This window comes from Lygodium microphyllum, chromosome 27 (assembly GCF_053477565.2).
Source record: "Lygodium microphyllum isolate KBCC chromosome 27, Lygodium_microphyllum_v1.1.10, whole genome shotgun sequence".
Lineage (NCBI taxonomy): Eukaryota > Viridiplantae > Streptophyta > Polypodiopsida > Schizaeales > Lygodiaceae > Lygodium > Lygodium microphyllum.
In genome coordinates, this window is record NC_141161.1 from 17753426 (window position 1) to 17768298 (window position 14873).

Consider the following 14873-nt stretch of genomic DNA (forward strand, 5'->3'; position numbering starts at 1 on the left):
AACATGATATTCGAGTCACATTTGACAGGAACATATAGAAACTCAAGTTTTTTTGGAGGTTAGAATTAGTTTTGACATAATTACCCAGACTAACATTAGGATATGTTTGGTTTGATTTTCATGCTCTACAACTTCCTAGGTTGACCAGCATCAAAATTCCATGTTTTCATGTCATCTAATGTCATAAAATTGTTTTACTCCCTAATATTCTTCCTAGAGTGCCAACAGTTTTAGAGTAATAATTCGAAGGTGAAATCACAACCACTACAATACTAAGACCTTTCTTAGGTTGGTTTAAGTGCTCCACTTATTGATATATAGCACAGACATTATTGAATAGAATTGGCACCAAACATTCACAATCTCCATGCTTGAAATTCATTAGCATATAGTGGGGGCAGGAACCAAGGAAGGGAGGAGAATAGAGAGGCCAGAGGGAACGGTTGATTGGAGGAGGGGTGACTGCAGTGAGCCTGGCACAGGGCTTGGAACAACAGCTTGTTAAGGCAATCATGGCTTCCATGGGGCAATAACCAACAACTTACTTGCTGGACAGGAAGGCTGACTGCATTCATAGGGTCAGGGGTGGAGGGGGGCCCTGCTGCGGCATGTCAATACAATGCCTGGGTAATCCTGGCAGAGGGCTTGAAGGAACAGCCAGTTTACACTGACTTCCATGGTGCAATACCCCAACATCAGGCATACACCCTCCATAGGACAATGTATGTATATCAGAGGACAAAGAAGTAAAAAGTTTCTGTAATAGGGACAGGTGGAGTAGGCCCGTGCCGCAGCCTGGTCAATACCTGGGTAAGCCTGGCAGAGGGCTTCGAGCAACAGCTTATTAAAGCAATCATGGCTTCCATGGTGCAATATCCAACAGTTACTTGGTGGACAGGGAGACTAACTGCATGCATAGGGGCAGGGGTGGAGGGGGGGCCCTGCTGCAGCATGTCAGTATGATACCTGGGTAAGCCTCGCAGAGGGGTTGAAGGAACAGCTTGCTTACACTCATGGCTTCCATGGTGCAATACCCCAACGTCAGGCATACACCCTCCATAGAACAATGTATGTATATGAGAGGAGAACAAAGAAGTAAAAGTTTCTGTAATGAAACTCTTCCCTTAGGGCAGAAGGGCTGATTATAGACTTGTGACTCCCTACTGGAGCCTCAAAACAGAGTAGTCAAGAACCCAGTGATGTCAGGCTTCGGTCACTGGTGAAGTAGCTTGTGAGGGATGACATGAACAAATTTGAATGCACCTTGGTTCGTACCCAGTGACTGGATTTGCACATGTGTGCAAACTTTTTCAAGCAGAGGACTCTCTTGATACTAGCACCCTGTTTTCTTCAACATGAGAAGTATTTCTACGTCATCTCTTGCAATTCACTCTCACAAGCTACATAATTTGTTTTGCAGCATCACCATGAACTCCTGCTCCTCATATCCTGGAATTTGCATTTTGATATTTCAATAGTGCATGTGAAACCCCACAGCTTCGCTGTCACTAATATGGCCCCGTTACCCTTAGCACTTGTAGAAAGCATGGTTTTCTCCCAACTCTGCCAAGAAACTGCTTTTGAATTCCCAAGAGCACACACTTGAATATGCTTGATAGCATTTCCAATTTTACCATGCTCAACAGGTGAGTCTAACATTTATCCAGAGCATAGGTTTTGTGGCAATCTGCTATCTCAGAAGTTGAGCTTGCAGCTGGTAGAAAATCCGGCCATACAATGTGTAAACTGCAGGACTCCTTTACATTTCTGTATGACCAGCCAGTAGAGACTTGAGAAAATTTTGATTAGATTTCCCTTTGTTTGTCTGTTAAATACTTCACTGTAAAAAGAGAAAAGACAAACCATGTATCTTGTCAACATGGTGTCAGAACAAATCACCACAAGAACATAGTCCATCTTTAAATCGATGTATGCAACAATCATCTCGGAGGATGATCTCACGTTTTTCAACCTTGGATATGATCTTAGTTGCATTATGACAGTCATTACACGTCCTCAAACTTTTTGTCACCCGAAGAGTCTCTCCGGCTGATGTGTTGAGAATGCCAAAAGCAATGGCCACCTTCTCGACATGTTCACATAATGCTGCTTCCTTGTCGTCATCAGAGACAGGTCTCAGGACCTGATCAAAGTTTGGCACATGGCCTTGATCTTTCATATGCAAACTCAAGGTGTTCAACATCAGTGACACTTCCTCACTTGGGTGGCTGCCCAACATAAACTGATGCAGCTCCTTATTCACCTCTATGGTTGCAATGGCAGACTTTTTTGTAGCCCCTGCATGTTTTCGTAGCTGATCCACCTTGAATGCGTCATCCCTTTTACCAGCACTTGCATATATATCTCCCATGAGTGCATACCAAGCAGCAACATCTGGATTTATGTGGACAAGCTGATCAAAGCATCTTTCTGCTAACTCTTTTTCCCCATAAGTCTTGCAACCACTAAGCAGAGCCGCCCATGTTCGCTGTGAAGAGGGGAAAAACATTTCAATCAGCTTCTCAGCTTCGTACAAATGCCCTGCCCTTGAAAGAAGCCCAACTAAGCATGTGAAATGTTCTGACACTGGTTCTATGCTAAAGCATTCAATCATCTTTCTGAAATACTTCCATCCCTTCTTTACCAGACTAGCATGGCTGCAGGCAGCGAGAAGGCATGTCAATGTAACAGCATCTGGCTTCAAACCTTGCTCTAGCATACTTTCAAAACATTGTACAGCCAAATTACCCTCATGGTTCAATCCATAGCACTTAATCATTGAACTCCATGATGCAACTTCTTTGACTGGCAGTCTCCTGAAAACTTCTTCTGCCTCTGAAACAGAACCACATCTACCATACATCCCTATCAGGCTGTTAGCAACAGAAGTGTCTCTTTCCAAACCATATGGTATAATTTCCATGTGTATTTCTCTGCCCTTTTCCAAGGCTCCTGCATTGCCACAGGCTCTAAAAACACAAGCAAATGTGACCTCATTTGGAATGATACCCTCTTGTTGCATCTTTTCAAAACAATCAAAAACTTTCTGACCATGCCCATTTTCTGCATATCCTCCCATCAATGTGGTCCATGACACAATATTTCGACCTGGCAAATTGTCGAACACTTCATGTGCCTCTAAAAGTGATCCACACTTCACATACATATCAATCAAAGTGTTGCCGACAGGAAGATCTTGCAAAAGCCCCCTTTCTGCAACCTGTAGATGTAACTGTCGACCCCTTTCAATGTCTCCTGACAATCCACAAGCTTTTAAACTACACGCAAATGTGAATGCATCTGGGGTAACACCCTCTGAAGTCATCTGTTCAAAACAACTCAGTGCCTCCTGCGCCAAACCATGTTCTGTATAGCCTGCAACCAATGCAGTCCAAGCCACCACATCTGGAATTACAAGCTTGTTAAACATTTCCTTTGCCTCCAATAGTGAACCACATCTGGCATACATGCCAACCAGGCTGTTATTCACAGACAAATCTCTTTCATACCCTTTTTGTACAATTTCTATGTGCATTTCTTGTCCAGTCTGTAATGCCCCTACGTGTCCACATGCTTTCAGAACACATGCATATGTGACAGCATTGGGAAGTATATCCTCAAGCTTCATTTGTTCATAACATAGCAAAGCCTCTTGATCAGGTCCATATTCTGCATATCCTGCAATGAGTGCAGTCCATGAAACTACATCTCGATTCAGCATTGCATCCAAAACCTTTCGTGCCTCAAAAAGTGATGCACAGTTGGCATACATACCCACAATTGAATTGGAAACAGGAAGAGAGGTCTGAAACCACTTTTGAGTAACTTCTGTGTGTATTTCTCTGCCCTTCTCTAATGCTCCAAAGCTACTGCAAGCTTTCAAAATGCAAGTAAACGTCACAAGAGTTGAAGAGACACCATTCAAGTGCATGTCTTCTAGAAAGCTGAATACTTTCTGCTCATGTCCATATTCTGCATACCCGGATATTAATGTTGTCCAAGACACAACATCTTGAACTGGCAATCCCGCAAAAATTTCGTGTGCTTCTGAAAGTAAACCACATCTGCAATAGAAGTTTATCAAAGTGTTACCAACAATAAGATCTCCTTCCATCCCCTTTAGGACAACATCAAAATGAATCTGTCTGCCTCTTTGCACATCTTTCAGACTAGAACAACCTTTTAGAAGAACTGCAAACGTGTAGCTTTTTGCTTCTACATGATCATTCTGCATTTCTTCATATAGGTTGAATGACTGCCACAATTCTCCTTCTTCAATGCAGCCTAGCATGAGAGAAGTCCAAGAGTGTTCACTCCGATAGGACAATGTATTGAACACCTGCTTTGCAGTAGACATACTTCCACATTCCACAAACATTGGAACGATGAAGTTGCCAACTGTTGTAAGGGACTCCAGGCCATTGTTGCAAATGTGTGCATATGCACACTTTGCATATGGTAAATGTTTCTGTTGCCGACATCTCTGTAAAATGCTCAAGCAAGAATCAACTGAAGGGAGCCCACAAGCCTCATCAAAAAGATCACAAGTCTCCTCTATGCTCAACATCTCTGAACCATCAGAGATACAAATATCCAGGATTGATGTTTGCCTCTTTGTATCACTGCCAATTCTTGAATTGAGTTCTTCATCCTGGTACAAGTTTTGAATCCAGCCGCGGCTGTTCCATGTATCTATTTGCATGAAGTCTTCAGTATTCGTTTGCTTGAAATGTGTAACCTTTGGATCACCTATTAAGCCACACCAGTTGGTTCAGTTCCTCTGAGTAGATTCACTGCATACTTCAACCAGACCTCTGCTTCTCTTCTGACGTTATGTAATTCTGATGTATAGTGTTCAGAATCATGCAAAGACAACTACAATTTCCATGGCAATACTGTGTGTGCATATTTTATGCAAAGCATGTGGTAGGTATCGACAAAAGCTAGATCACGTTCAAACATAAATGAGACTTGAGAGGATGAGTGAGCAGAGCTTTAGGTAAAATGAGTAGAAATCTACCCAAACTGTTTGCCCTGATCATTTATTTGACCTTATCCATGCACGATCGGATGTGGTTGATGAAGTTCTTTCAGAAAATGTGTACAAGCACACAGATGGCGCATTATGGGCTCTCTCTCTCTCTCTCTCTCTCTCTCTCTCTCTCTCTCTCTCTCACACACACACACACACACACACACACACACACACACACAGTATGGTGCTGAACTACCGATGTCCATCCTCAAGCAGCCGATATGACTGTGCACTCTGGAATGGGAAATAAAAATGAACGTATTCTGGATAATTCAAATATGCCAGCAGCCCCAAAAGCGCAAAAAGTGGAAAACAATCATCACATATGGCTGCACACACACACACACACACACACACACACACTCTCTCTCTCTCTCTCTCTCTCTCTCTCTCTCATCGAAAGTAGGGGTTTCAGGCAGAAAACCTGAGATGAAGCTTCCATGGGGGAGAAGCGCCATTGATTGACAGCGCTGCTGATAAGTAGTGGCGTTGGGAAGGCTCAAGCCATCGATTCTTGGCATGAATCCATTCACTTGAGGGAAATTGAGCTCCATGTGCGGGAGCGCCACTTCGATGCATCCAGGGGGTTGCGACTGGCTTCCCACGACAGGCAAAGAGGGCAGCATGTTATGGTTGGGACCTTCCCGTTGCGTTGTTTAGTCGAGAGAAGTGCTAGCCTGTGATGTCCTCCTGCACATGATGATGATGATAATGAGAAGGATATAAACGTGTAAGTATGTATGGGGGGGCATACGACATTACAGAAGAAGCATCAGCAGCAATGCGGTAATAAGAGCCCCGCCATGCCGGAGTATATCGACTTGCAAATGTGCTGAGGGGACTTCATGTCCGCAAAGAGAGAAGATGCAAAAAGGAAGAGAGAGCTTAGAGAACATACAAAAAAAATGTTAGAAGGCCTTATAAACCAATCTCGAATTGATAACTCTTGCGAACTCCAACACACAAAAAAAAAAGTTACAAGGGCTTATAAACCAATCTCGAATTGATAACTCTTGTGAACTCCAAGAGGAGTACTCCCATCTACTCTCATAGTGCTAACTCATAGGTTGCAATAGTTTAAAAGTTCGCCAATCACACATGCTGTAATCTCTTCTCCATGGACTCGTGCAAGTAGACTTTACTAGCATGTGACCTATCTCCAAAAAAGTAATAAGTCGATCAAACTCATGAGAGAGAGTGTCACGTGTGCTTATGTGAACTCAAAAATGGTTCTCCTTTCATGCCTAGTCTCAATAAGGGGGCCAACACATTGTGAATTATGACAATATCCTCGGCTTGTGCAAGGGATCACATACCTAGCTAGGTGCAATTGGGGGTAGGGGAACGTCTGGGCCCACATGTGGTCCCTCCCTTGTAGAAGATCATGAGGTTGTTGCAATGCACAATGGCCTAGGCCCCCAACTACATCTAGCAAGTATGCGGTGCCTCCTGAGGAGAAGCTCATGATGTTGAATACTATTGGGAAAAACAAAGGAAAATAGACACTTTTTTCACATGGGAAAATGTCAAAAACTTCTTGTGCAATAGAGTGACACTTAATACTCTCCCTTGGAACTTTTCTATTCAAGTGAGTTGCACCATAATTGCCCTAACCCAAACCTAGCTCCGTGGAGAACTTAGAGCATATTCACATGGGGTTTAATATTTGTGATTTCAAAAGTTTGGTATGTCCAAGTGGGTATCTGTTTTTCTAATGCAACCGATGGGCATTATCCTTCATATGTGATGTCGTTGAGATCGCATGCCCTACTTTCTTGACCTTTTAGCACTGGTTGTCCTTGACTTTTTCCATCTACTAATGGGAGCTCGTTGACTATAAAAGGAGGGCATATCGACTGCCCTTCTACGCCAATTTGCACCCCTTAATTAATCCGTTGTTGCTTGATCTCCTTCACATGAGTGTTTCTTTCTTAATGTTTTGGTTTCCTCAACACATGTATACAGGCCCACATAATTATCCACTCATCCTTCTTTCCTATCTTGTATACTTGTCTCTACTCTACTCATCCACATACCCTACTATCCAATTTCACATATGTGGGCTTTGCCGTTCTTATGTCCTATTTCACTTCCATTCCTTTACACAAATCACTCTTTGTACTTCTCATTGATCTCTACTTGACATATTTTATATCATTTATCACAATGTCATACAAGTCCCTCTTCCTCATCCATTGCCTTATTCCTTTCAAGCCCACCATAGTTTACTCAAGCTATTCTCATCCATCTAATGGTAGGCATGATGATCTATTTACTTGCGTGGCCTCACGCAAAAGGTGAAGCATACCCCATATAATATATTCTCATGTACAAAAGTGTCCGAGGCAAACACAAGAACCCTCGTACGTGGTTTACTACTTTAAGAAGATGGTTGCATGGTAGGGGAACTACCATCACAACAAATGGGGAGTATCCCAATATTGTTCAACTCTAACATGATTGGTAAAATGTTTGATCATTGGTATGTCCACTTGTATAAGCATTGGTATATCCCTTGATATGATCGTTGATATGTATTTATGCATATATCTATGAAATTTTTAAAATTTTACCAATAGTCATATAAACATGCATAGTAACAAACAAAAGGATATTGGTATTAAATACCTTAACCCGAAAGTTGCCTTGCTCTACTCATTCTATTAGCACCATCATTAAATGTAAGTGTGCAAACCCTTAATTGTTTCTTCCTTCCATTTCTTGCTTTTCTATATTCTTTCTCACTTGTTGGATCATGATGCAATGTATTAAGGCTTTAGTAGTTTCTTTAGGTAATTTTTGGGAGTAGAGAGAGAGAGAGAGAGCGAATGAACTTTTTCGTCAACCTTTAGTTGACTAGATCTAGAGGTAGCACTATAAGGGAATGGGACAATAGCGACAACCAGTTTTGATGAAAATTCATGATTATGATATTCTTTGCATTAATGTTATACAATCCTAATCATTTTTATTTAATGATATATCTAGATTAATGATAATAATATGTTTAATCTAGATTCAAATTAGTAAAGAGCTTGGCACTTATTTTTTTCCCTTCTTTCTTTTATCCCTCTTTGTTTTCCCTCCTTTGTGGTAGCTTAGTCCTGTGTGTGTGTGTGTGCGTGTACGCATACGCGCGCGCCATGGATACAGAAATTCGACCTTCAACAAGGTGTCCAAGCTTCCAAATCACATCCATATCAATGTTTAACTCATTCCAAAAAGATGGAAGATGGATTCCTACAATCATTAGCAAATGTAGTTGAATTGCCATGCAAGAGGCAAAACATGGGAAAAGGCAAAGATATAAGAGCTTGTTCATCTCTTCTTGGAAGGGTAGAATCTGAGATTTTAAGCTTGGAGTAAATAAGAATAGTATACAAGTGGTTCTGGTGCAACATGTGTTTATGCATAAAGAGCTACATTTGGAACCTAGAAGTTCAAATCTTCCAATGCATAAACCAAATTGTAAGAATTTAATTCTTAAAGTCTTTCTTTTCTTGAACTTGGTCTAAGGTTTTCCATTATAACATTTGTTTATTTGTCTTGTAGATGTCTATCCCTCTAATCTTGAGAAATGGCAACAGGTCGAGTCTATTGTTGATGTGATTGATGTGATGCATGGCTTGATTGGAGAAAGATGTACAAAGGTAGAAAGAAGACAGAGCTTGCAGAGAATGGAATATTCTTTTATGACCATTCTTATATTGTCCCCATGCAGTGTAACTAATGGGGATCAATATCCCCCAAGCTTCATTTACCCGATTTTTCAAGCTGTGAGTGGCCTTTGCCAAGTCCAACTACTAGTGAGAGGGCTATAGATGTAAAATATTTTCTGGGATACAGAGAGCATTAAAACCTAGTATCTCAAGTAGGCTTAGCAAAGTTACTTTGTTCATGCCTATTAATATATTTGCTGATTTCTTTTCTAATGCTGAGATAAGAAGATCAAAGGCCATGCTTTTAGTGAAGAGACTAACATATGATCATGTTATACAATTTGTTGATGAGGGATGGGACACTAAGATAGAAGGAAAATTTATATGTAAGATAGATCAAGACTCTATAGCTTATAAATATATGATTGCTACTTAAAATTTCATCCTTAGCTTTTATTATAGTAGATGACATTATGTTGGTGGTAGTTTGGTTGCTTTAGACCAAAATCTTGATAATTTTAGCAAAGATCTTATAGTGGATCTTGATGTTTGGTACAATGAGGACATTATTGCAATCCTAAAGGTTAGATGATCATGTACACTACATCAAGTGAGGATGGATTTATGTTGAACTACCATACTCATTTGTGTTTCAACTTAATAACAAATGAGTAAGTTTTTATATCATATTATATCTACTTAGGTGTATATTTGATTTCACTTCTTGATTAATAAACATTTGTAATATATATGTTTTTACAGATATCAATGAGGAGAGAGAAGAATATACAATGCAGGGATATTGAAGAAAAGATCTATTTACTATCAATATAAAATACACGTCCAAATTTTGTGTCAAATTTTTGTCAGCCATCTCTATGGCTTATACCACAAGGGCTTATAATCAATGAGGCAAATCGACTTTTTTTGAGAACTTTTCTTAGGAGAAGGGACATTTTTTCTAGGAGTCCTTTTGCCTATCTTTGATGCTTTGGTTGCCTTGGGTGTTGAAAGCATAGCTTCAGTTGTTGTAGTTACATGCACCTCCTTTCCTTCAATGTCCAAGCCTCCACTATTGTCCATTCTTGTCAATTGTATACAATTGACCATTATGTACTTCATGAGCTTTGCTCTTATATACCAAACATTCTCACTTGTATAGCAATCCCTTGTAAACTGTCATACATTTGTAAGAAAAGATTTTTAGTTCATTGTTATTTTTTACAATGGACTATATTATTATCATCAATGGACTATTTTGCAATAAACCTCTATCTTAAAGTCTAGTATGTTTCACATTACATTTATAAGTTTATCATCATCATTGAGATAAATAAATTGAACCAAACTTCTAGCATTTACAATTACTCTCCGGCCACAAGAGTAACTATCATCTTAATGAAGACACTGCAATCAACAATATAAAGTAAAACTATGAAACTTGTTTATGGTAGTTTTTAGAATAAATTTTCTTATATGTTCCAACCATATTAATTGAGACCTTACCACAACTTGTCTATTTTGCATTGTTGCAAATAAGTCAGAGGACCCTAGATTATATAACTTACAACTTGGCATTTTCATGGCTTCCTTTTATAGAATTGATGAGGAAACATTGCCTCTCCACACAGTCTATTCCAATTAGGCTCCGATGAGAACTAAAAAGAAAAATATTTCAATAATCTAGCAAAACAAGATCTCATAAAATCTAACAAAAGATCAAATTACTTACTTTTCATTGTATAGAATTAGAAGAACCTGCAAAGTTTCAAAGTCAATTGAATTGAACCAATGGCCAAATGCACTTGCATCAAGCTCACTTCTCATATAGTATGAGATATATGGATCAAGAACCTCAATATTTTGTTGTATATAAAAGAGAAGCTCATGCATTACACACCTAGTAAATGAATGGAGATAGTAAGCATCAACATGAAAGTTTATTGCTAGAAAAGTATAGTGAGTAAAAACAAATTTTGGTATACTATACCTCATCCTAGCAAGAAGAATAGAGTCATTTACTTCTCTCACTTTATTCTTGAGAATTTGAACATAGTTAGAGTTCAAAAATACCATATCAGATCTTTTGTTAATATCACCAAGTCAAAAGCAACAAATATTAAAGCCCTTAGGGTCATCCCTTTCAAGAAGGGTAGATAACTTCTCTTCAAAAGATGGGAGTTGTTTCGCTTCCTTTTCTTCTTCTTTCTTTCTTTTATACTATCTTCATTTATTTGCCTACTCTTCTGTGGCCTTTTTCTCTTTCTCATGTTGTCTTGTGTTCTTTTCATGGGTGACATCTTCAACCTTAAGAACTGGATCATTTTTCTTCTTTCTATAAGGAGGCACATTTAAAATATTGAAAGCCTTCACATCAGAAAGGGGGGACTAGCTCAAGGACCCTTGAAAACCTATATCTCAATCTCCTGAGAATTATAATGTCTTTATCCATAAGTGTAAGCCTATGTGAATGAGTAGCACATATATAAGAATCTAGGAAAAACTCAATAAAAATATCTTCTATAGCCTCTTGAATACAGTTGAGAGCTTCCCTAATCCATCTAAAATTATCAAGACTATTCTTGTCACAAATTTCTCTGACAAGCCTCTGAAAAGATAATTTTAGAATTGCATTATTTAGAGCCTTCATTGCACTTCTAATCTCCTTTAGGAATCTAACATGTTGTGAGAACCTTCTCCTTGGCTTTGATTTGCTTGTAAGTTTGAAAGGCTCGGAAGACTAATAGATCTTTGACGCAAGACCTCTAGGATCAACTTTTTGCTTTCTTACACCGGCCTTAGTTCTAGTCATCTGAAACATCCAATAAAACAAATCATACAATCAAATTAGGATAGATATCCAAATCTTTGATATAATGTTATCTACAATCACTTAGTAGCAATCAAACACTAATCACATACTCTACCTCCAATTTCAATAAAACAATGCATGCACAAGTTGTATGAAATGTGAAGAGGCCTTCTGGATAAGAGAAATAAACACCCTCTCACATTTTACATGTCACTTCCTTTTTGGATACATATTTGATCAAAGACAATTAATGTCATGAAGTTTTACAAGTTTCACAATAGAACAATTGTCATTCTGCAATTCTCACATCTTATTCTCAATGAGTTAAACCCTTGAAAGAAGATCTATTTGAATGTTCACATCAATAATATTTAAATCTTATCCACCTAATTCTTATCATTATTAGTGGAAAAAAATTACCTTATGTGTGATCAAGCTCTGTTGATCCATGCTTCTTTGAAGAAACTTGCATTCCAAGCGAAGTATGAAACACGAAATAACTCTTATCCATGGGAAGAGCCATGAATTATCGCATTTCATACGTCGGACTTTTTTTGGGATAATTTGGAAAATTTCATTCAAGTGATTTAGAGCTAGCTCATATTTGTAAAAAAACTTACATTTTCGAGGGTTCGATGTGTATGCTGGGAGATGAAACCATCTTTAGTCGTCGTGCTAAAGAATACTTTTACACAGTGACCAAGTTAGTGTTGTGTTGGTGTGATCAAGAATAGAAAGAGCTTTGTCTTCGAAAAAACTCTTTCGCAGTTCAAAAATTGGGTTTTAAAAAAAGGATGTTGGTTTACACGTGTGGCTGTTGGAATGCATAGTTAATTTCACACAAAAGACAGGCATACCGCTTTTTCTTGGGAAGTTGTGCCACGTGCCACTTACTCTTTTGGCATGATAGCACTTTTATGACTCCACCTTTTAAAGGTAAAAGATAATTCTTAGCATTTTCTTTTTCATTTTAAGTGCACCTCCTCCAAATTAGTGCACTGTACTTCTTGAATAAACATGCGGTGACCATTGGTATATATATATATATATATGAACACTCAGGGTCGGGTTTATGTTAAGATTTCTTTTAGGTATCTTGTCTTGTCTTTGACGAGTTATTTATCTTGTAAGCATCGCAAGCCAAACTAGGCATATTCTAATAAAAAACCATTTATTCTCAGCAATAGGGACTGCAAATCTCAAGTATCAAACTTTTGCTTGTCATTTTTTCTCTACAATCCTGAATTTCGAGGCATTGAAGATGATCAAATTTGTAACCTTTTTTGCAAAACGATTCACTGATGTATGAGATACGATTTTACCATTTGCAAAGGGTTTTGAAAGTTTGTTGTCGCGTTTCATGAGTCTTCAATGTCAAATAAAAACTAATCAATGAAATGTGAAATTGCATGCCTCCTCTGCTGCTCAAGTAGTCAACTTACTTTTTATAAGGCATTGTATTTTGATCAATTAACCATGTGTGATATCTTAGGGATTTTGACATGCAATATGAATGAAATAGGATATCATTGTTAAACACCGATTTGATTAAGAGAAGAAAGATATATCAGAAACTTAGAAATTCTATGAGGGTTTTACTTAGTTTTTCTATCAATATTGGTCTTGTACACATGTTAAATGATAGGGTTTTTATGTTCTAGATGTATTGTTTTGGACAAATTTTGTGGATGCACAAAACAAAAATTCATCAAGTTTTTGGTTAAAGTGACATGTGAAATGCGATTTTATAAACTGTGAAGCGGTTTAGATCATTGTTTTCGTGTTTCAGGAGTCATGAATGCAAAACAAAATTTGATTGATGAGACACAGAATTTCATGCTTTCTCTACTGCATAAAGGGTGAATTCACTTCATTTATCTTGCATTTCTAAATCTTTAACATAACAAACACGTTAAATTTGTCAAAATACAAAAGTAGTGCCTTATAGGTTTTGACTAAATTTTTTAAGCAAATTTTATTTAGTCTTCTGGATATGAGCAAATGTGGATTGGTATATTATGCCCCTAATTTTAATTTTTTGTTTTCAGGATTTGGTTTTGTGAGTAATCAGGATGACTAAAGGACGTTTTCTTTAGAGGGAATGGAGGAGGAGGATCTGGAGGATACCTATGATGAAAAGCTCTTTGATTTTCTTCATGTAATTGGAAATTCATCTAGATTTGTTTACATTAGAGATATGCTCAACGTTCCCTTTGATTTACAAGAGCTCTTGAAGGATCTTGAAGATAAACTGAAGGATTTTAGGGAGTTTTATGATAGACATATGAAAGGCCTAGAGATCATTGAGGGATTTGTCCATTATTAGCGATGTAATGGAAGCTACCAATGCTGCTAGAACAACTTTACAAACAAGGTTTAGTCTTATTGATGAGGAATTCAAGAAGTGGAAAGTAGATTGCCCTTTTCATCAAAATCAACATCAATGTCTTCTTGTATAGAAGGATGTTGGATTTCTTGTATATCTTCAATATATGGATCAGATACAATACAAGAGAAGAAGATAGAGGATATTGGATGCAAAGACAAAGAAGTCGAAGAGAAGGGGGAAATGTTTCAAGAGGATATTGAGAACCAGTTAGTGCAGGGATTTGATGTTGATTTGTTTAAAAGTGAAAACATTACAAAAGTGGAAGAAAAGGAGATAGAGTTGAGTGCAAAGATTAAAACAGGTCCTCTTGAATGTGTCCCAACATTTCCCAGTTATCTCATCAACGAAAAGAGATATGTATTGCTAAATGATATTCAACACTTTTTTTCATCTTAGAGAAGATTAGTGCTTGGAAATCCTTGCAGCATGGGGTCAAAATGATAAGAATTTTATATGTTATGAAGAGGAATTGCTAGAAACTCTTGATGTTGAGGGAGAGAATTTTCAAGATAGCTTTGTAGCCTTGCATTCTTGTATTAATTAGATTGTGGAATATGAAAAGGGGGGAATAGCTACAAAGGAAGAGTTCTTACAAATTCAACAGAGATTTGGTATTGATAACATGGGTATGAAGAGAAACTGAAGTCTCCATTAGAGGAGAAACCAAAAAGTTCAATAAATCTATATGATGATAGTCTTCTTGAAGAAGATGAAAACCCTAAGGTATGAAAGATAATTCTAAGATATCCATTGTGATTTATATTAGAGTATGTTATGCATTATAGACAAATATTATTGGACATTTATCTACTGACATCTTATACTATTGTGGTTTACTATGCAGATAGAAATTGAAGATGTAGACAACTTTCTTGGAAGAGCCAAGGGCTCAAGGCGAGTGAAGCTTGACAAAAGGCCTTGGTCATTATATTGGAAGCTTAAATAATTAAACAATTGCAATTTATCATAGCAGATTGT

General features: G+C 38.0%; 1 protein-coding gene across 2 annotated transcripts; it reads right to left on the reverse strand.

Annotated features, from left to right (window-relative positions):
- Window positions 1-318: 318 nt before the first annotated feature.
- On the reverse strand, window positions 319-5945 carry LOC148012103 (pentatricopeptide repeat-containing protein At3g26782, mitochondrial-like). 2 transcript variants are annotated; one of them, XM_087668892.1, is made up of 3 exons: window positions 5798-5945; window positions 5460-5725; window positions 319-4749 (listed from the first exon to the last, which is right to left on the reverse strand). In XM_087668892.1, exons 2-3 carry the CDS (start codon window positions 5659-5661, stop codon window positions 1886-1888), a joined length of 3066 nt encoding a protein of 1021 aa, XP_087525018.1. In that variant the 5' UTR covers window positions 5662-5725; window positions 5798-5945; the 3' UTR covers window positions 319-1885. The 2 variants fall into 2 exon arrangements, with proteins under 2 accessions (XP_087525018.1, XP_087525020.1); XM_087668894.1 differs by having other exon boundaries at window positions 5460-5945.
- Between the last annotated feature and the right edge of the window lie 8928 nt (window positions 5946-14873).

Bases quoted from the DNA above. Each gene is read 5' to 3' on its own strand.
- LOC148012103 (XM_087668892.1), bottom strand. From the start codon at position 5,661: ATGCTGCCCTCTTTGCCTGTCGTGGGAAGCCAGTCGCAACCCCCTGGA. The intron at 4,750-5,459 runs GTTTTCTGCCTG...GTGGCTTAATAG, and splicing joins CCATGGAAGCTTCATCTCAG to GTGATCCAAAGGTTACACAT.